The 20,005-nt window shown below is 32.6% G+C and overlaps 3 protein-coding genes across 3 annotated transcripts; all 3 read right to left on the bottom strand.

The window, feature by feature from the left end:
* Positions 1 to 1,261: 1,261 nt before the first annotated feature.
* On the bottom strand, positions 1,262 to 4,169 carry LOC112684530. The gene is made up of 6 exons (XM_025556092.1): positions 3,782 to 4,169; positions 2,578 to 2,756; positions 2,062 to 2,506; positions 1,697 to 1,985; positions 1,484 to 1,604; positions 1,262 to 1,422 (listed from the first exon to the last, which is right to left on the bottom strand). Exons 1-6 carry the CDS (start codon positions 4,159 to 4,161, stop codon positions 1,283 to 1,285), a joined length of 1,554 nt encoding a protein of 517 aa, XP_025411877.1. The 5' UTR covers positions 4,162 to 4,169; the 3' UTR covers positions 1,262 to 1,282.
* Positions 4,170 to 4,198: 29 nt separating this feature from the next.
* On the bottom strand, positions 4,199 to 5,559 carry LOC112684535. The gene is made up of 5 exons (XM_025556098.1): positions 5,427 to 5,559; positions 5,248 to 5,343; positions 4,538 to 5,147; positions 4,299 to 4,477; positions 4,199 to 4,227 (listed from the first exon to the last, which is right to left on the bottom strand). The coding sequence occupies exons 1-5, from the start codon at positions 5,557 to 5,559 to the stop codon at positions 4,199 to 4,201; spliced, it is 1,047 nt and encodes a 348-aa protein (XP_025411883.1).
* Positions 5,560 to 9,915: 4,356 nt separating this feature from the next.
* Positions 9,916 to 15,900, bottom strand: LOC112684529 (maltase A1-like). Its single transcript, XM_025556091.1, has 10 exons — positions 15,598 to 15,900; positions 14,309 to 14,488; positions 14,040 to 14,197; positions 12,623 to 12,751; positions 12,305 to 12,543; positions 11,579 to 11,777; positions 11,225 to 11,480; positions 10,957 to 11,149; positions 10,366 to 10,509; positions 9,916 to 10,229 (listed from the first exon to the last, which is right to left on the bottom strand). Exons 1-10 carry the CDS (start codon positions 15,776 to 15,778, stop codon positions 10,142 to 10,144), a joined length of 1,767 nt encoding a protein of 588 aa, XP_025411876.1. The 5' UTR covers positions 15,779 to 15,900; the 3' UTR covers positions 9,916 to 10,141.
* Between the last annotated feature and the right edge of the window lie 4,105 nt (positions 15,901 to 20,005).

Below are 20,005 nucleotides of genomic sequence, written 5' to 3'. Positions count from 1 at the left end.
TTACACACTTATGGTATCTTGCGCCGGAAATTATAGCCTTATCATTTTTTATTTTCGGGTGCCAACCGAAATTAAAATTAAAATGGTCGAAGCACTTAAATCAACGCAGAACAATGATGATACAGTTAAAAAAAATTTTTTGAGTAAAGAGGATATAAAAACATTTATAAAAAAAAGAATTGCATGAATTTGTATCGCCAGAAACAGTCTTAAAATTTCAGCTGACTTCATAGATTTCCACCTGGATAGTTGGAAAGAAAGAGAAGACCTATTATTCGCTTAAAAAATAATAAAATAAATTAATAAAAAAAGAATTTATATTTTAACAGTCATAAATCATGTTGCAGAAAGAGGTGTTAAGTTAATTAAAAAATACAATAGTATACTGATGAAAGACAAAAATCAAAAACAATTTCTACTACAAGTTGTAAATGATTATACAACAAATTACCCTGACTGTAAAAAAAATACATTAATTCATTCATAATTAATAGATATTTTATTTGAATGTAACGTATCTAATTTTCACATTGTATCACTCCATTGAACCACTACCTATTTATATATAATGACATCAATATTTAATATGTACTTGTGTAGATAAACGATTTTTTTTTTTTTAAGATTCAGTTTTTTACAGAAAATAATAGATTTACGAGAAATTTTTCCTAAACGTTTTTTATAGAAAATACTTGAATCTACAATTTAGATTTTATACAATTTTATGCTAAATGCAATATATAATGAATTAAATCAGAATAACACTAAAACTACCCTATTTGATGAATATTCAATCCTCTTGCGGCACCTGAAAGGGGTTATTAATCATCACCAAATTTAACCCACATAACTTTCGCATAGTAATGAAAAAATTGGGTGGGTGAGAAATCAAAAATATTTAACTTCCTTTATCCCCCTACTATATAAGGGCCACCCTAATCGACATTGTCGATAGATAGTGAGATATTCTACGAAGCTGGTTTGTATACTGTGTTAAACGATATTTTCAATTTGTATTGTTCCTATACGGTTACGATGTTGACAATCTAAAATGTCATCGGGTCTTATTGATGTACAGTGACCCAAACACACACGGCCGATAAATATTTGAAATCTCGTTTAATCAGATAAATTTAACATATAAGGTATAAAAAAGGAACTTTAAATTTTGGATTTGGATCGCTAAAAGTACATCGTGGTAGATAATGAGCGATAAGTTTTCATTTATTTTATAATAGTTTGTATAAACTTGCTGTAGACATCTATTGTTTTGGTCGTACATTTAATTTTTTAGGACTGATTTTAAATGAGTTAAACACTCATAAGCCGCATCTTCTTGACAGTCGAGTAACGTTTCACCGAAGCCAACGACCGTCAGTGCAGAATGATTTACCGTAAGCTGAACACACATTAAATCTTTTCCTGTAAGTACATAAGTAATTTAACTGTTTAGTTTTACACGATGGATATCTGAAAATCGTACTAATCATCGGCGAACAGGTTTCGTCAATGTCATAATGCAATATTAGCTCTTCTTCATCTGCGATTCGTTTCAATAGATCAACATTTGAAGGGACCGTAAGCATGCTTATGACTTTCATTTCCTGTGGAGGTATAAAAATTGTGTGCATAAATCACGTGCTACAACGGTACGTGTACACGACGGGTTGTGGTCGGATAAAACGAATGCAATTACCTTCAATTCGAGCACACTCGGCTTGTTTGACCGTCGAAAATGTTTGGCAAAATCGACATCTACAGAGGCAAACATTGACTGTTGGTTTTCATTAACAATAACCGATCCGTTTACTGGTGATACGTGGTTCTCGTTATCATAGGGGAATCCGGAATAAACGATTGGACGACCAGTATCGGGTTTTTCAAGAGACGCCGGGTGACGTACGATATCATTGCAAAATTCTTGCCGTGCACAAATTGGATCAGATTTTAAATGTGCATCTAATTCATTGTCTGTAAATTTTTTTCTGAAAAAAAAAAACATAATACTGTACACTTTTTCTATTAATTAACAACCTGTTTTTTTTTTTTTAAAATATATACTTATTAGTTATGACCGTCTTGGTTTGATCCTGTACTTGGACAGCAATCAACTCATTATGAACCGCGAGTTTATTAGCCACTTTTCCGACGTTTTCTTCAATGCACGTAGAGTTATTGTTTCCCGTTAATTTTTTCTTATGATCAATTAGGGTAGTCATTGTGGTTGATAAGCAATTGATATTATGTTTGAGGTTTTTCTTTGATTCGTTGGTCAATTGCGGTGGCTGAACTTTGTTGACATCAATACTTCTTTGACCAATGCTATTAATGGCAGTGGCCATAAACAGTTTGTCGTCGATGCCAGCCGACGTGGCTACACATAAACTATCAAATACCCCGTTATCTTTACATTTGTTTTCAGTGAAATTATTTTCTGACATTTTAATTTTTTGATACATCAATGTAGCAGCTTTTCGTTTAGCCTCTTTTTTTAGCAGACCTTCGACTATTCGATCGGTACAAAGGAACATTAATATCTTTTCGAACAAGAATAGAAATTTTAATTCAATCACTTACCCCTAACTGTGAACGATAGTACGGTACACTCTACCGAATAAGTAAAAGTTGTACTATCACCTTCTTTAAAATACTTATACTCCGGTAGTTTCCAATCTCGGTACCTACATAATTCTTGTAGTCCACATATCGGATCAGATTTTAAACGTGCATCTAATTCATTGTCTCTGCATTTTTTTCTAAAAAAAAAAAAAAAACCATAATACTGTATAATTTTTTTGGGAGTTTCCTGTTTCCGCCAAAATAATATTGACCGTTTCCGCCATAGCCCTTTTCCACTAAAAACGAAAAAGATATGATTCCTGTTTCCATCAAAAAAAGTTTGGAAACCATTGGTTTTAATTTTTAAGCAATATTAAATATATGTTGTGGTATGTGTAAGAGACATTAGTAATGTATACACTGATAATCGTCGATAATAACGGTACACTGTTCGATATACTGTATCATAGTTTATTTATAATTCGTACACAATAATTAGGTATCTGACAAATGTTAAATTTTTATATTTCCATTTAGTATCTGTTCTTTTTGTCACCAGAACACTTAATCGTTCTTACTTATTTACCGTTCTTAAAATTGAATTTGTTGTTAAGTAAAAGAGGTAAAAAAATTTTGATTTTTGATGGGTTTAAATATGTTTTTGGTTATACGTCAAAAACAAATGTAACTCGGAGGAGATGTTTCATGAAAAATTGTCGGGCCAATATTTTTGAAAAATAAAAAGTATTACTTGCAATAAAAGGTATGTTTTTTTATCTACAAGTAAAATAAATATATTTATTTAATTATTTATGACAATATGTGTTTTTTTCAAAACTCTATCGAAACAATATTTGACCTATCTTTCTTTTTTACTTTATAAATAGTTAAATAGAATGGACATATTATAATATATATAATAATATATATATAATATGAAATTATGTAATACTTTAAAACTCTAATATAATTGTACCTATATTCAATTAATATATTATTATTATCTACTTGTATTAAAATGTATAATAAAAGAATGTGTCACAATTGTACATGATTCCCAAACATCTTATCACAAGAATAAATTTTGTCGGAAACGGGAATGATACCTTTTTCGTTTCTGGTGATATAGGGCTGTGCGTAAATCAAGGAACCGGATTTTTGACGGAAAAGGTACATGCCCCTTTTTCAATTTATTATCAACCTGTTCTTTTTTTTTATATACTTATTAGGTATGACTGTCTTGGATTGATCCTGTACTTGGACAGCAATCAACTCATTATGAACCGCGAGCTTATTAGCCACTTTTCCGACTTTTTCTTCAATGCACGTAGAGTTATTGTTTTCCGTTAATTTTTTCTCATGATCAATTAGGGTAGTCATTGTGGTTGATAAGCAGTTGATATTATGTTTGATGTTTTTCTTTGATTCGTTGGTCAATTGCGATGGCTGAACTTTGTTGGCATCAATACTTCTGTGACCAATGCTATCAATGGCAGTGGCCATAAACAGTTTGTCGTCGATGCCAGCCGACGTGGCTACACATAAACTATCAAATACCCCGTTATCTTTACATTTGTTTTCAGTGAAATTATTTTCTGACATTTTAATTTTTTGATAGATCAATGTAGCAGCTTTTCGTTTAGCCTCTTTTTTTTAGCAGACCTTCGACTATTCGATCGGTACAAAGGAACATTAATATCTTTTCGAACAAGAATAGAAATTTTAATTCAATCACTTACCCCTAACTGTGAACGATAGTACGGTACACTCTACCGAATAAGTAAAAGTTGTACTATCACCTTCTTTAAAAAACTTATACTCCGGTAGTTTCCAATCTCGGTACATACACAATTCTTGCAGTGCACATATCGGATCAGATTTTAAACGTGCATCTAATTTATTATCTATGAGTTTTTTTCTGAAAAGAATCATAAATTTGTAAAAAATTTTATAATAGATTGGTTTCTTATATATATACTTTTCATCGTTAACAGTAGTCTTAAACGTTTTGATTTGGTCTAGTTTTATGATATTATTTATGTCGCTATGACCGCCGGATTTGGCGTTCATTTTGCAGCAGTTTTCTTCTGTGAAAATTGTATCGTTCTTCGTCGCATCTAGGTGATTTGATACTACTTTGAAATCACTTGAGATAGTTTTTGTTAATGATACTTCATCGATACTAGCTCCGATGATTTTCATTGGGTTTTCGATTGTCTGAGGTTGTTGGACTTTGATAACATCAGAGGCTTTTTGGACAACGCCATCAGAAACACCGACGAAAGCCAGATTTTCATCGAGTTTAGTTACATACAAATCAGAGAACTTATCACAGCGTCTCGTACCCACGTTTTCAGCCTTCTCAGATTTAGTTAATTTGCTGATAATATTGTAGCTTTCGTTTCCATAGTCAAACGATGCCATTGGATATTGTTTAAATTTTTCTGCTAATTTTGATACCAAATAATTTTTTTCATTCAACAACTCTTTGTTTTTCCTTTTCAGTGACTCAATTTCTTTGATCAACTTGTCCAATGTATTTTGATAATGGCGATAAAAATTTGGTTGATCAATTTTCGATGAATTATCTAAAAGAACATGTTTCAGTGTTATTGTTTTACGTTATAATGTACATTGACTTACAGATTTCGATATATTATTAACTGAATCTATAATTTTGTTACATACCTCCAAATTCTGTTACTCTATATTGAAGCTGCTCATATTTTTCCCTCAAATTTGAGAACTCATTGTCCTTCAACTGAAGCTGCATTTGAAAATTATCTGCGAAAGAATATTACTCTGTTATAATATATTAGAAATACATATTACTTTTGTAGTATTCAGAGCTTGTAACAATCAGATACTTTTCATTTCACTAATTTTTGATAATAATTGGTTAATAGTCGTCCCCTGAACCTCGATTTGCTTTGTAAGCTGAGCCATACATCTATCATCTTCTTCTACACAGGTAACAGACCGAATGCAATTATTACTCATCATGAAATATATTAATCTGTAAATTATAAAGTATATTAATTATTTATATAAGTATAGTTGCTTTACGATTATAATAATAATAATAAGAAATCGAACTGATTCTGTATTATATTATGGTATGAAATTGTAAAGCAAGAAATCGTAGTATTAAATTCTAAACGAAATCCAATATAGATAATAACAAACTAATATTGTTTACTAAACAATATTTATAAATTTATTAATTAGACGTTGTTATATCCAAATTGAAAGTATTTCATTTGAACCAGCTAAAAATTAATTTTAATTTGATATTTTTCAAGTACAAAACTCCACGAAATATCCTGACACTACTTACTTCTTATATTTTACAACTAGTAATTACTAAAAAGTGAAATTTTTTCAATCGACTCTTTGACCACAAATAAAGATACTAATTTTTTTTTCATGTATTAATAGTTTTCGTATTATCATTATTCATTAAATATTACAAAAATGCTTTGATATCAAAACTATTCATTTTGTTTAAATTTTAATCGAAAATCTAATGTTTTTATAATTACCATATTTTTTTTTTTTTTTAATTGTGAAATGTTTATAAAATTCAAACGCTGTTATTCATATTGTCTTAAATCTAATAGAAATTTTCGCGAAAAGGTACCTACTTGGTGTTACCAATTTCGCAACATGATCTCGATTGAATTTTCTCGTAATTATTTCATAGTTCTCTCAGTTACTTGGGAAACGGTCAAAAATTTAATAAAATAATTATCATCCTATAAGAATATTAGATACATATCAGTTATCATATGTCTCCCATGATTGTGACGATTGGAGCGAATTTCCACACGAGATGTGTATCGAGGTGAAATTATGCAGTGTTAGTTGAAACGATGTAATTTTCTAATAATTGTTATTTGCTTATGAAGTCTATATGTACAGAAAACAAACAAGTACCTACATAATCGATGGGGATGGTCAATGCTTTAAAAGATTCTGAATAATGCAGACTCTGTGTTATAAATAACTGTAGTCAAGTCTTCGATTACGGGAAAAATACATGACAGTATGTATAATAATAATATGATTGGTAGAAAAAAAAATTATGTCGGCATTCGTATTGTATATAAAAACTGATGCCGAATGTGATCAGTTCTCATGAAATAAGAGGCTACCGTATAAAATAAAATAAACTGTTTATAATAATATGATTAACTGAAAATGAATATAATGATTGAATTATAATAATTCTATGAAATCGTCAGTAGAACAACTATAGCATGTGGCATAAAATGGAACACGCTGCATTTAAATGACATCGAAGTAAAATTAAATTCATTATATCACTGCCGTATCTATTTAATCTGTCGGTTAAATTGTTTTATTATAAAATCGCATGATGCACATCGTTTGTAACGTTTTTTGGCTCGTGTTTATGTTACCTATTAGTGATAAGTTTTTTGGAAATCATTAGTATATTGTTTCCTAATTTCTAATGTAATAAATTATGGATAGGGATATAATTCTTTAAATACATCAAAAGCACTACGTTTAATTTTTTGATTCTTTTTCCGATATGAATGAGCATAATATCGTGTTTTTTTCTATTATTAGCGTTAATGATTTTATTTAACATATATATTTACTTATGGGCCTATGTTTAATGATTACAGTATATACTAAAAAGCATAATATTTACTTTTTCTAATGATTCTACATTTTTAAAGGACAAAAATCAAAAACTTTAAATTTCCAATATCGAAAAATATAAACAATTTATAACGTTTTTTTTCTCAACCACGAACAACTTAAATTTGTTAAAATGTTTAATTCACGAATAACGATAAAAATATAATACAACTTTTAAATTACCAAAAATGACGAAAGAATCAATGACGTTTATACGGTATTTTTTTTTTAACCCGAGTCCTGATAAAAACATTGATACTACTTACAATTTAGATTATTAGGAAAACTAATTTACACACCGTGTACAAGGTGTAAGATTTGTTGTATTTTGTTTTAGATCCGAATAGAAAAATTAATTTACTGATTCAGAACATTTATGCACGGTACACATTAACCCAACCAAATTTATCTATTCGTGCTATGCGTATGAAAATATTTGATTTCCGTCACATTTTAGACGAGTGTGACCACTTATGTTCGGCACAACGAGTTTGGAAACAATGCGTACGCACGTAAGGTAATACTAGCAGGACGCGAGTTTTAGCGTTTACCCGGACGATTTACGCCATGCCAGCGATTTATTTCGACGAAGAAAGCGTAAATACCCACCAAAAAGAAATGCAAACCCTTGAAACGACGTACACACACACACACGCGCGTGCGCTAATACGTATTATTATTATTTTTTTATCCTACGAACTACGCACGTCATCGGCCTATCCATCCTGTCACATACACGCTCAAGGGAAACCGATAATTATTGTATTTAGGGTGGGTCGACCCCACGATGACAACCCTCCTTTCATTTTTTCTTTGCTTTTCTCTCGTCGTAAACACAGTCGCGGCACTAGCCTACTGCTACTTCGGACACGCCCATCGAGTGAAACAACGCGTAAAACGCGTCACGGCAAGAGACGTGTGTACACGCAAAAGTGACGAAACGTATATGTATAATTTTTTTCTTTTCCCTCGAAAACTCTCTCACCGCCGCGGCCGTCAACATTGAAACACGGTAATTATTCGTCCTAACGGTTTTCGTCCGGAGCGCACAAACAGCCGCGCGGCAAAGACACCGTTGGCGTACGATAATTATTTTATTATTATTTCTGTTTATTTCAGAATAAGACATCTATTGGTCTGTTGTGTGGTTAAGGTGCAGACCTACAGGGAGGGGTCACATCATACGAGGGAATTCATACAACGCTAGTATTCATTACGTAAATCGAATTATTGTACACGGGTGGTTTACAAGTTGTTGTCTAAATTATTTTTGATTGAAAAATGTAAAAAAAATATTGGCAGTGTTCTGTTGGTCGGTCGAGGACTTCTCCAGTCGGTGTTGAATCGTTGAGAACGTTAGTGTCGTGATGGAATTTGGACGGTCGATGATGATGTGTACGATTGTAATAGAAACTTAGCATACGTTACGCGCAGGTTTGGGTTCCTCGGTGATAAGGTACGAATGCATGAAGTGTGATCGGCATGTTCTCTGGCTCTATTTGTTCTCCAATTATATTTTTATTGTTCGCACTAATAAACCGATATCTGCAGCATGGACAAAAGAAAATGTTATTTGACAACAATGTAATTATAAACAAACGAAACGGTAATAATGTACATGTTACGGGTAATGTTAGCAATTGAATAAAGTCGATATCGACCGGATAAAATCAACGTCGTCCATGCATTTTGGCTAATGTGCAATTCATCAATCATAAACATAATCCAGATAATATTATCGTTTCCAATCAATAGTGGTAAAACTAGTTTGACAATTATTGTGAAGAGCTATACATTAAAAATGATGTTTACATCATAAAAGTTTTGTTAGCATTTCGTATGTGAGGTTGTATGCCGTTTGTGCATATTTTCTATAAACACGATCCGTTTCCGCATTTTTATGCGGTTTGATTTCTTCAAAACTGGTTGAAAGACTGTCAAAATCATAAAGCGGCAATCTGCCGAAGTAAAGCATTAAAAACTAATAGGAATTATCTTGTTGATAAAGCGAAAGATGTTTGGGTCTATAGTATTTATTTTAATTGGTCTGTTTATACTTTTCTCATGGTCGCATGCAATTTTTCACTGATAAGTGTTTTAAAGTTATTTACATTTTTGACAAAATGGAAAATAAAATATAATTTTTATATTTATATTTGAGAAACTATTGTCGGAAAAACGGGAATGGAGTGAACAAAACCGATTTGAAGTATAAAAATTGTACTAAAAGGTGATAATTAAACTCGTCTTATCAATATATTAAACAATAGTAATATCGGCTGAGAATAAAAACTAATAGCACCCATCAAAAATGGCAGTAAAAATTTATTACTAAATCTAAATGTCAAAAAATGGGCCATATAAAAATAAATTATTATAGGAATGAAAATTTTTAAATTTCTATGCTTAAAATAATTTTATTTTATGACAGTCTTGTGGTCGTTAAGACATGATCAAATGTTATCACTGGCTCATGTTGTATTATTAGACTAACGTCAACTCAATCCAAATGATAATATTACCTAAAATATATACAATATAATATAATAATATAATATATAATATAATAATTTTACTAAATATTGTTGTATATTTATTTGTACTTATTTAACCAGTTATTTTTTATCATCGATGATTTAAAAAAATTCATCGTTTTTATGAAACATTTTGAGGTAAATTTCAAGTCCATTTACACTTTAGAAATAGCTTTTACTCAAAAAAAGGAAAATCAATTTTTTTAATAAAGTTTAATTTATTATACAAATTTTCTACAATTCAATTTTTAACTAATTTTTATCCAAAAATCTCTAGATATCGAATGAATTTCAAATCATGGAGAGTTTTTTGAACTATTAAAAACTTAAAATTAGATAAATTTTGATTATGATATAATAATTAATTCCTAATAGTGTGGTCAGATGGAATCTTCGTTGATCCTAGCTGTCGTGAGAACAACAGCTGCCTTTGGTCTCAATGTAATGTTCTGGGTACGTAAGATATTTCTGAAATAATAATTTAAAAACCATATTAATGACTTTAAAGTCTAATTGTTGAAAGCTCAATTAGGTTTGCAAGCACTGACGTTGTTCTTACAACAAAAAAAAAATAATTTAAAAGTATTAATTAACTATTACTTACCCGGTCACATAGCCAGAATTAATACTTGAAACTTTAACTTTCAAAAAAAGCGGTAAAGTATCTCTTGCTTTTAATAAGTCAACTGTTTCCATTTCACTTCCTAGATTTACTACGATGAAATATGTTGGATGATCGTAAAAACTCCTGTAATAAAATGCGTACAATACAATTTTCAGATTGTACAGTAAATTTAAATAATATTTATCAAATTAATTGTTGGGCGTAAAATTATTGCCTACACGAGTAAATTCTTTGTGTCTTGTTTTCAAGTCAAAGTTGAAGTATAATTCTTAATTGAACTAATCACAATATGATTATTATTGATATTATCGGCCAATGAAAACCAGAAAATCAATATACATAAATTTAAGCAAAATAAAAAAAAAATATCCAGTGTATTTGATATGATTTGCATATTTAAACAGTGCAAAATATGCATATGCAAGTTATAAAAAATTAATTAAAATAGTTTTCCGAAGAAATAAGAAAACGTATTCGAAATAAACGACTTCCAATGAAACAGATAGAAATGAAATTGGACGATTGATTATTATTGACTGTACACGATTGTGACGTAGATGAGCGACGTACCTCGAGAATCCAAACACCCAATGGGAAAGGGTGTACAGATGCAAATCACCCTTAATGAACGTGGGACTTTGCCTCAGCTGGGACAGTTGTCTGTAAGTTCTCAGGTTGCTTTTGATTTTCGATTCATTTTCCATGTTTTTCCGCCAGTAATCCGAATTGAGAGGCAACCACAATGAAGAAGAATTGGAAAAACCTATTTCACAAAACAACGTGATTCCGTAAATCGCGCACATTCAAACGATTCTTAGATTCGAAAACGCATTGCTACCTGCGTTGTACGAGCCGTCCCACGGGAAAGGCGTTCGCGCCGGATCTCTGCTGAACTTCTGGAATCGGTACGGGCCCACGTTCAGACCGGCCGGGTCCACGGTCTGGTCCCAACGCACGTTTGTGTCGATCATACCGAGTTCGTCACCGTAATAAGTCACCGACGTGCCCGGCAACAGCATTTGGATCATGTGCAGTCCGTCGACCAACATCGGATTGGTCCTGGTGGCCATTCTCGTGTTGTCGTGGTTGCCCAGCTGCAAGACACGTACCACGGTGGCGGATCAAGTCCACGTCGATTATAATTATTGTTGTTGTTATTAATATTATAGTCATTATTGTGTTCTAAACTTACCACCCAGTTGGGCCACATGCCTTTAGGCATACTCGTAAGCCACTGCTTCACCAACGAATGAACCATTTCGGCGTTGGATTGCTGGTTGAACATACCGATGAACATGAAGTTGAACGGGAAATGAGCGCCGGGCGTAGTACGATTTCCGTAGTACAGTAGGGTCTTGTCGAAAGGCGAGTAACATTCCACCATCATGAACCTAGAATAACGTAAAACGAAACGACAATGTGTCTTCGTGTTCCTTCAGCGTCCTGTGTCATGTAACCTAACATCGACGGGCGCGCGCAGTACACCAAAAGATTTGTTACGAATAGTAGGTATTATTTAAGTGACCGTTAAAAATCATAAGTACTATCTATCGTCTACCGATCGTTGTTGGCTAAGAGACTTCAACCGAAAGACCGTAAAACATTTGATGAAAAAGCCGTATAAACTGATTTGTCTACATTTTTAAGTAGTCGGTTAAGCGTATACGACTTGATCTCAGCAAATGTCAATGTAAATAAGAAAACAACATTTCCTTTTCCCTCTTTGACCCTATAGTTTCTACGTGCCTGTTGTAAAGATGTGTCATTCGACAACGATATTACGAGCACGAGTTGCTCGCTGTGCCGCGATTCGGTAATGCGTCGGACCTAATTGCAATTCAATTGTGTTAGGTTTGAAAACAATTTCATCATCTCGTTCGCGCAACAGTTATCGTTTCGCGGACTTCGTTGCACTCACTTGGTTTTCTTTTCTCTGGTCCGGTAGCTGTCCAACAGCTTCCTCCACTCTTGCACCATGACGTAGGTCTCCGGTTGGTCGAGTGTGCTGGTGTGCGTCAACGAGTCGTAGTCCGTGTCCAGGTAACCGACTTTGTTCGATTTCGGCTCGTCGGCCAGGTCTTCTCTTTCGTACATGTAGTTCACCGCGTCGAACCTGAAGCCGTCCACGCCGCGTCCCAGCCAGTACAGCAACGTGTTCTGCCGTCAACACATCGAAAACGTTATCAAACGTTACGGTACGCGATCGGCACCGGAGACCGGCAACCGGCCAACTCACCTTGATCTCCTCCCCGACCGACGGATTCCTGTAGTTCAGGTCCGGTTGTTTCACTTGGAACTGATGCAAATAGTACTGTTGCCGAATCTCGTTCCACTCCCACGCGGATCCGCTGTTGAATACGCCCAACTGGAAAAACGACGAAATGTATTCGAGTTTTTTTTTTTTTTTTGCGTTTTGTAATACGCGTCCGGATCCGAAGTGGACGATCAAGTCTGTGAAATATTCTATCAATGGGCACCGTTTTTTTTCCATTCTTTTTTTGAAAAAATTTCGCTATTGCGAACATTTGGAAACACTTTGCCGATGGAAAATGTGTTCATTTTACTCTTATTTTCATCAAACCGTCCCATTCGTCTTTCGATTCGCCGACCGACTATTTTAAACTTCTTATCAATAAGTAGTATGTATACAGTAGTCGGTTGTTGATAAATTTTATTTAAAAAAATATTATTCTTTTCAAAATTTGACAATCGGCCAAGAAATATCGGATACTCGCGTTGATTTAACAGATTTGTCTGGACACGGCAGGAAATATATTTAGTTTTAAGTCATAATTCCTATTCAATTTAATTTGGATTATAAAAAAATGAATAAATATATAATATCTAGAAGTTTCATGGAAATTACGAGAATTTTGAAAACTCTATAAAAATTACAATACCTCCATAATAATAGTAACAAATTGATCCAAAATTTAAATTACTTATAATTATTATTGTCTTTTAAACTTATTAATTACCAACCAAAACTATTATAATTATGTAATTATGATATATTTCGTAAATATTGCTTTTCGGAGGATTTAATAAATTATTGTTCAAACAATTTTAAATTATAATATTTTTATCATTGTGATTCGCGTTGTTCAACATCTAGAAAAAAAATCACCATAATTGGTATTTATGAATTTTTAATTATCATCAGTATTACTAGTATATTCGATACATAAATTTTCTTCCGGTACGCAATGATTACAGATTATTTATATAAAAATTATCTAGCCACGTAAAATAGCCGATAGGAAATCGACCGGGTCGAAATAAATTCGCTCCGAATCATGAGCCTCGACCACAGGTCAGGTTGGTGACCATCGTTTTGCGGATTCGAATCACATGGATCGTTTATCATGTCGGAGACGTCGCCGCTTTTCACTAGGTCCAGTAATGTATTGTATGAATTGTAATGTGTGTTCTAAACTTTAAACCGTTTATCGAACGAAAATAAATCTCTAAGCGACCCGAGTCGTGTCAGCATGGTTATATTTAACTCGTATAGCAATATCAAACCGTTATTGTTGCGTAGAAAATATTGTCTACGCGTTGATTACGGGGTGTGCTTAACGCGTACCTACATTACTATCTGTGTGACGATCATAAACGAAATATGCCATAATGATTGTACACGTTTTACTTACCCAGTTGTTCGGAGGCGTTCTGTTGCCATATTGATCGATGATCGGATCTTTCCATACATAATATTCGGTGAACGGCGCGATTTTCTGGATCGACTTTTGGAACCATTCGTGTTCGTCACTAGTGTGGTTGGGTACAAAATCCAACAGGATTTTTATGCCTATGCGTAAGCGAAAAAATAACAATATAATAGCGTATTATTGGGCCGCACAGTTATGCCGTGGAAAAGAACCGCTTTGTTTGGATGTATAATATATATATATATGTGTACCGTGTTTATGAAACTCATCCCTCATGCGTTCAAAGTCTTCCATTGTGCCGTACAACGGGTCGATCTCTTTGTAGTCCGATATATCATAACCGAAATCGTTTTGTGGCGAAAGGAATATGGGCGATAGCCACACGGCTTCGACGTTAATACTTTTGAAGTACGGGACTTTTTCCGTTATACCTGTAGAACAAAATAACATATCAATATAAACGCATCGTTTTAATATTTAAACGACGGGTTTTTCGATTAAGCTTACGTTTCTAAGGGTACAGAAACCCTTCGTCTTACATTTGAAATATCATTTGACGAGAAAAAAAAACTTTATTTTATAAACTCGTTTTTGAATAACAGTTCACTCAACAGATAAAATAAATATACTTAAACGTATAATTTTTTTCTTTTTTTTACAAAATGCACCGGACTGACTGAACATACAAAATGTTTTTAAAACGTTAAACTATTATTTTGAATAAATTTCTTTTCAAAATCAAATCAATGCCTACTTTAGTTAAAATTAAAAGCTGAACGCAAGTGATTTCTATGTACAAAATAATAAAGATTAGGCGAAATATAAGTAAACACAGTGATACATTGAATACGGGGACTTGATGAAAGAAATAGGTATATTAATTCAACATATTATTATGTTGTTTCTAAATGAGAAATAGAAACGTACCGAAGAGAACCGGTTTTGGATATTTTACCTTAACGTTAACTTAGTTATCCAACTCAAGTTTTCCCATAACAACATATCCGGAAAAAATGGTTTGTCTACCAGTGAAGAACTGATCCGGTTAACGATTGTGAAATATATGCATTTTAAACGTTAAGAAGAATAAAAGAAAACATATTAAGCTAAAAATTAACTAATTTAATAATAATTTTAATATTTTAATAATATTTACATCAGACCGTAAAATTTATGTAACAAAAAACAAAAATGTTTGGAAAACTTTCCACGTAGTGTCTTCTGGGTAACGCTGGACTCAACTCATATACTGGATTAAAAATATTGAGGTCATATATTGGATAAAATTTGTTTGAAACCGAAACAAAACCGTGACCGAAATTTTAGTTTTTAAACGTCGAACTTTTTTTTTTTTTTTTTTACTAGGAATCGGACCGGAACCGGAAACGTAAAATTCATCCAGTTCCTTGTTCTAAACATTAGCTGTATTGTTTTTGATACGCGCATATTTATACACGTGGAACTGTACAACCGCAGAACCGAACGAAACCGAATGTTTTGCGCCGAATCGCGTCGTGTCGCGTTGCGCAGTCGTACTGACCGTTCAGATCTCCGATACCGTCGCCGTCGCTGTCTTTGAACGATCGCACGTAAATCTGATAGATGATGCTGGACTGCCACCAATCGGGTTCGAACGAGTTGCTGAGGCCCTCGTACACGTACTCGGACGACACGAGCGCGCCGGAGGCGATCAACCACAGGAACGCAACGGGCGCGAACATGGTGCGCGTCGATTCGATAGTGACGAGATGTATCGAAACGTCGATACGCAACAATGTTGTACGGGACGTACCTCGGGGGTACACCGACGCGATAATGGCGAGCCGGCCGGGTGCCGACGACTATTTATGCGCTCCGCGAACGGCTCGGCCGACGTTTCGCGTACAATCTCGTGGACGTGATATTGCCGGGCGAGTGCGTGTGGATCGCGCGTATCTTTACCACGTGCGTGCGACAGTCAAGTGTTGTTTTCCGATCGGTCGCGACCGGCAACACACGAGTCGAGCGGAACGCGCGCGGCGAACCCTCTTCGTAGCGACCCTCCCACCGTCAAGAAATACGCGTCCCAGCGTAACCTAACCACCGGTTTACGCGCGCCACCCCTCGAAACTTTCGACGCGTCACTTCGCGCCCGGCCCGAGCGATTCGACCGCGTGCCCGTACTCGGCACCACCGTCCCGGCGCGTTCCACCGGATCCGCAAGCGGTTCACACCCGTGATCGGAAAAACAATCGTACGCCTCACACGGGTCACGGCTGGGCCGAAAGCTCCAAAGGGACACACTCATCACCGGATACGTATCGAACGCGTCTTGAACCCGTATTCGTTTTCACAGCGCGCATAGGTTCTACACCGTCCAAACGCCCGAAATCGGGTGCCGTTCGCAGCACTGAACTCCGAACACGTTTTCTTATATATATATATTATATATGAGTACATTCCAAGTTCGTTTTTAACGTCCGATCACATTTTCCAAACGATTTTTTTCAACCATATTTTCACCCTAAAATTGTATTAATGGTTTCAAATAATATCATATTATTTTGTTTTCTACAATTTGTATACGAGTTGAAGTAGAACAACAGTAAATCGTTTTCGTGGATCGATTTTCGAAAAACACTAGTTTTATAATATGCTTATTTATAATAAACTGAGGTATCGGATATGAATAATGGTACGAATAATTTTTTTTACTGGTCTAAAAACAAACCGAAAGTGAAACTCTCCTTAGAGCGTGACATTTCTAATTTTTGGTCAAAAAATCTGAAAAAATCGAAATATACTGTTCGAAACACCAACAGTTAAAAATGAACTTTTAAAATTTAACACAACTCCTTAGCAGATGATGCTATTCTTTACTCGTATTTTAATGTATATATTGTTTATTGTGGAATACGTTTTTTTATAAAAATGTACTGTAAATAAAAACTTCATGCACGCGTTGATGTATCAGACAGAAACAATTGATTAACATTAACGAAACGTTTCGAGATGTTATTGTTTGTACGTTTATACTTTTGATTTTAAAATTTATAATTTAATTTAACTAATTCAATTTTTCCATAGGTAACTTAAAATAATAATGAATTATTTTCTTTTATAAACATAATTGAAATCGTTATAATTTTTTTAGTTTTAAATTAATATTATCATTATTATCAACAATTGAAAATAACAACAGAAAATTAAAGTATTTTATTCTATAATTAACTGTTTTATCCTATAAAAATGAATAAATTGCACGACCCAAATCTTGATAGTATTTTTGGTCAGACTCAGTTAAATATATTATTTAATGACATATGCTTATGTTCTGATGGTCAATGGGTCGGTAACGCATAATGATTTACAATAATTAAATAAATTACTGCAGTACACTGAACTTTCGTCAATGTTACAAAAAAGTTGTTTTAAAATTTAATTTAGCACATCTATGCCTAAATGATTTTGATTATTATTACATTTGGATTCGCTATTTTCAATTTTAAAATAGCAATAAAATAATATTTCAATGGCTATAGCATCAAGATGATCAGTGATTACAGTACCCCCGATAAATAATTAGTTATCGTACATTTATATTTATTAGCAAAGTGCATTTTTAAATTATATCGGGTGTAAAGAAAAATCGATTCAGAAAACTCAAAATGTAAAATTACATTTAAAACGAGTTGACACAAAAGATGTTTCATATAAAATATTTGGTTATTTAGAATACATATATATATATATAATACTTTCAATGCATGATAATTTTTTCCAACAGTTGACATGTCATATTTTAAGTGCATTATTAAAAAAAAATATATTTAATTAAATATTAAGAACGTGTTTGTTGAGAAAAATAAACATTACTGTTACTTTTTATCGACTCTTATCTTTAGGAAAGTAAATATTAAATTTTGATATAAACTATACCTACATTGATAATTTAAAATAGCTAAACCGATTATAAGAAAACAACTAAATTACAACATATTATTAACATAAAATAAAATGTCATTGTTTTAATTATATCATAATATAAAACGTATTAAAAAAAATTATACAATGTTACTATTGTAAGTTTTTCAGAATACAAATGCAATAGATACTCCTAATTGATGATGTTTGATGTGCGAAACGTAAAATAATCACAATTGGTATGACATTTTTAATTAAAAGTCAGCTTAAGGTAACATACATATGGACTTTTATAATGCTTTTATACTTTTAAATAAATCATTAGAGAAATTCTCGATAGATAATATGTGCAATATTAAAGAGAATGTGAGCAATAATTCTAAATGAAAAAATTTCAATGAAGGACATAACAAACAGACGTAAATAATTCTAATTTTAAAATTATAAAACCAATTCAGAAATATAATTTCTAAGAATATGGTTAATTTAAAATTTTGTATTTCCATTCATATTTTCAATGCCAATTTAAATCCGAAAATTTTTTATTAAAGTTCTTAATTTTCGATTTATTTAGTATTTATCACCAGTTTTAATGACCAAACTGCAAAAATCAAAAATGTGGTATTTAAAACTATATTACGGTTATTGTTATATTAATATTTTATATCTAAATGAATTTAAAATTAGTTATTTATTTTTCATTTGAGTGATTGGCAAAAGTAATGTCATGTATTACATTTTTAAAAGCGACACTATCTGGTTCAGTATTACGATTAAAACAGACAAACGTCATAAGTGTCTGAGTGTATGCTAATATATTGAACAAATGTATACCATGAAGACTAAATACTTATGTTCTAATTAAATTGGATAAATAAGTTTGTGTAATTATATGGTACATTCTGTATTTTTTAACCTATTAGGGTTATTGTAATAATTAGAAAAAACTAACGAGAATTTAATGAATTTTTAAAATGAAAATTCACATATTTAAGTACTTCATCGATCTTTTGGAATTCGATTACCTTGCAGAGTTAGATTAAAATTAATCTCTATAATAATAATATAATAATAATAATTAATCTTTATAATATGAGATAATGAAATTTTCTACCAATTTTTGTCACTATACTGAAACTAAGACCGAATTCATAGAGAAGGTTTTTCCAAACATTGCTCAAAATAACAAAGATCATGTAGATCAAGTGCGAAAGAGTTATATTGGCTGCAAAAACCGTTGATGTCAATAAAATGAATTTTCAGATTCAAAATAAGATAGTTGGTGAATTAATGATATACAAATCGATTGATTCCATTACTAACCAAGATGATGTTGTCAATTATCCAATGGAGTTTTTAAATTCGCTATAATTTCCTGGATTACTACCTTATAATTTGCAATTAAAAATCAGATCAGTAATCATTGTTGCGGAATATAAACCCGCCACATCTTTGTAATAGCACCCTACTTGCGGTGAAGAAATTAATGAACAACGTCGTCGAAGCCACAATTTTGAAAGGGAAATACAAAGGCGAAGACGTTTTGATTTCACGGATTCCTTTGGTTCCGAACGACATGCCATTCGACTTTAAACGGTTGCATTTTCCAGTGCGGCTAGCATTTGCAATGTCGAAAAATAAACCTCAAGGGCAGTCGCTAAGTGTTTATGGCATGAATCTTGAAAATCTATGTTTTTCACATGGCCAGTTATATGTCGTCTGTTCTCGTGTCGGAATACTAAAAAAACTATTTATATACGCGCAAGAAAAAAAAACTAAAAATGTTGTACATCATAAAACATTAGAATAATAAACATTTTTTTGAAAATTTTTTTTCATTAATTATACCAATTTGAATTCAATATTCATAATTAAGCTAGGACAACGTTTGTCGGGTCAGCTAGTTATTAATATATTATACCTATAATTGTTTTCAAAATAAAACCATACAATTTAGATTTTTTACTGGATCAATTTATTACACAAAGAACAATTAAACTACGAGTTTATAAAATACTTATCAATATTTCAACTCAATATAATAA

This window comes from Sipha flava, unplaced genomic scaffold (genome assembly GCF_003268045.1).
Source record: "Sipha flava isolate LNK unplaced genomic scaffold, YSA_version1 251_pilon_pilon, whole genome shotgun sequence".
Taxonomy (NCBI): Eukaryota; Metazoa; Arthropoda; class Insecta; order Hemiptera; family Aphididae; genus Sipha; species Sipha flava.
This window is presented reverse-complemented; position numbering and strand designations above follow the sequence as displayed.

Bases quoted from the DNA above. Each gene is read 5' to 3' on its own strand.
- LOC112684530 (XM_025556092.1), bottom strand. From the start codon at position 4,161: ATGTCAGAAAATAATTTCACTGAAAACAAATGTAAAGATAACGGGGTA. The intron at 2,507-2,577 runs GTAAGTGATTGA...CCGATCGAATAG, and splicing joins ACTATCGTTCACAGTTAGGG to TCGAAGGTCTGCTAAAAAAA. The intron at 1,605-1,696 runs GTAATTGCATTC...ATACCTCCACAG, and splicing joins CGAGTGTGCTCGAATTGAAG to GAAATGAAAGTCATAAGCAT.
- LOC112684535 (XM_025556098.1), bottom strand. From the start codon at position 5,559: ATGAGTAATAATTGCATTCGGTCTGTTACCTGTGTAGAAGAAGATGAT. The intron at 5,344-5,426 runs GTATCTGATTGT...ATTCTTTCGCAG, and splicing joins AAAAATTAGTGAAATGAAAA to ATAATTTTCAAATGCAGCTT. The intron at 5,148-5,247 runs GTATGTAACAAA...ATGTTCTTTTAG, and splicing joins TAGAGTAACAGAATTTGGAG to ATAATTCATCGAAAATTGAT.
- LOC112684529 (XM_025556091.1), bottom strand. From the start codon at position 15,778: ATGTTCGCGCCCGTTGCGTTCCTGTGGTTGATCGCCTCCGGCGCGCTC. The intron at 12,752-14,039 runs GTAAGTAAAACG...TCGTTTTTCCAG, and splicing joins GAACGCCTCCGAACAACTGG to TTGGGCGTATTCAACAGCGG. The intron at 10,230-10,365 runs GTAAGTAATAGT...TTATTATTTCAG, and splicing joins AATTCTGGCTATGTGACCGG to AAATATCTTACGTACCCAGA.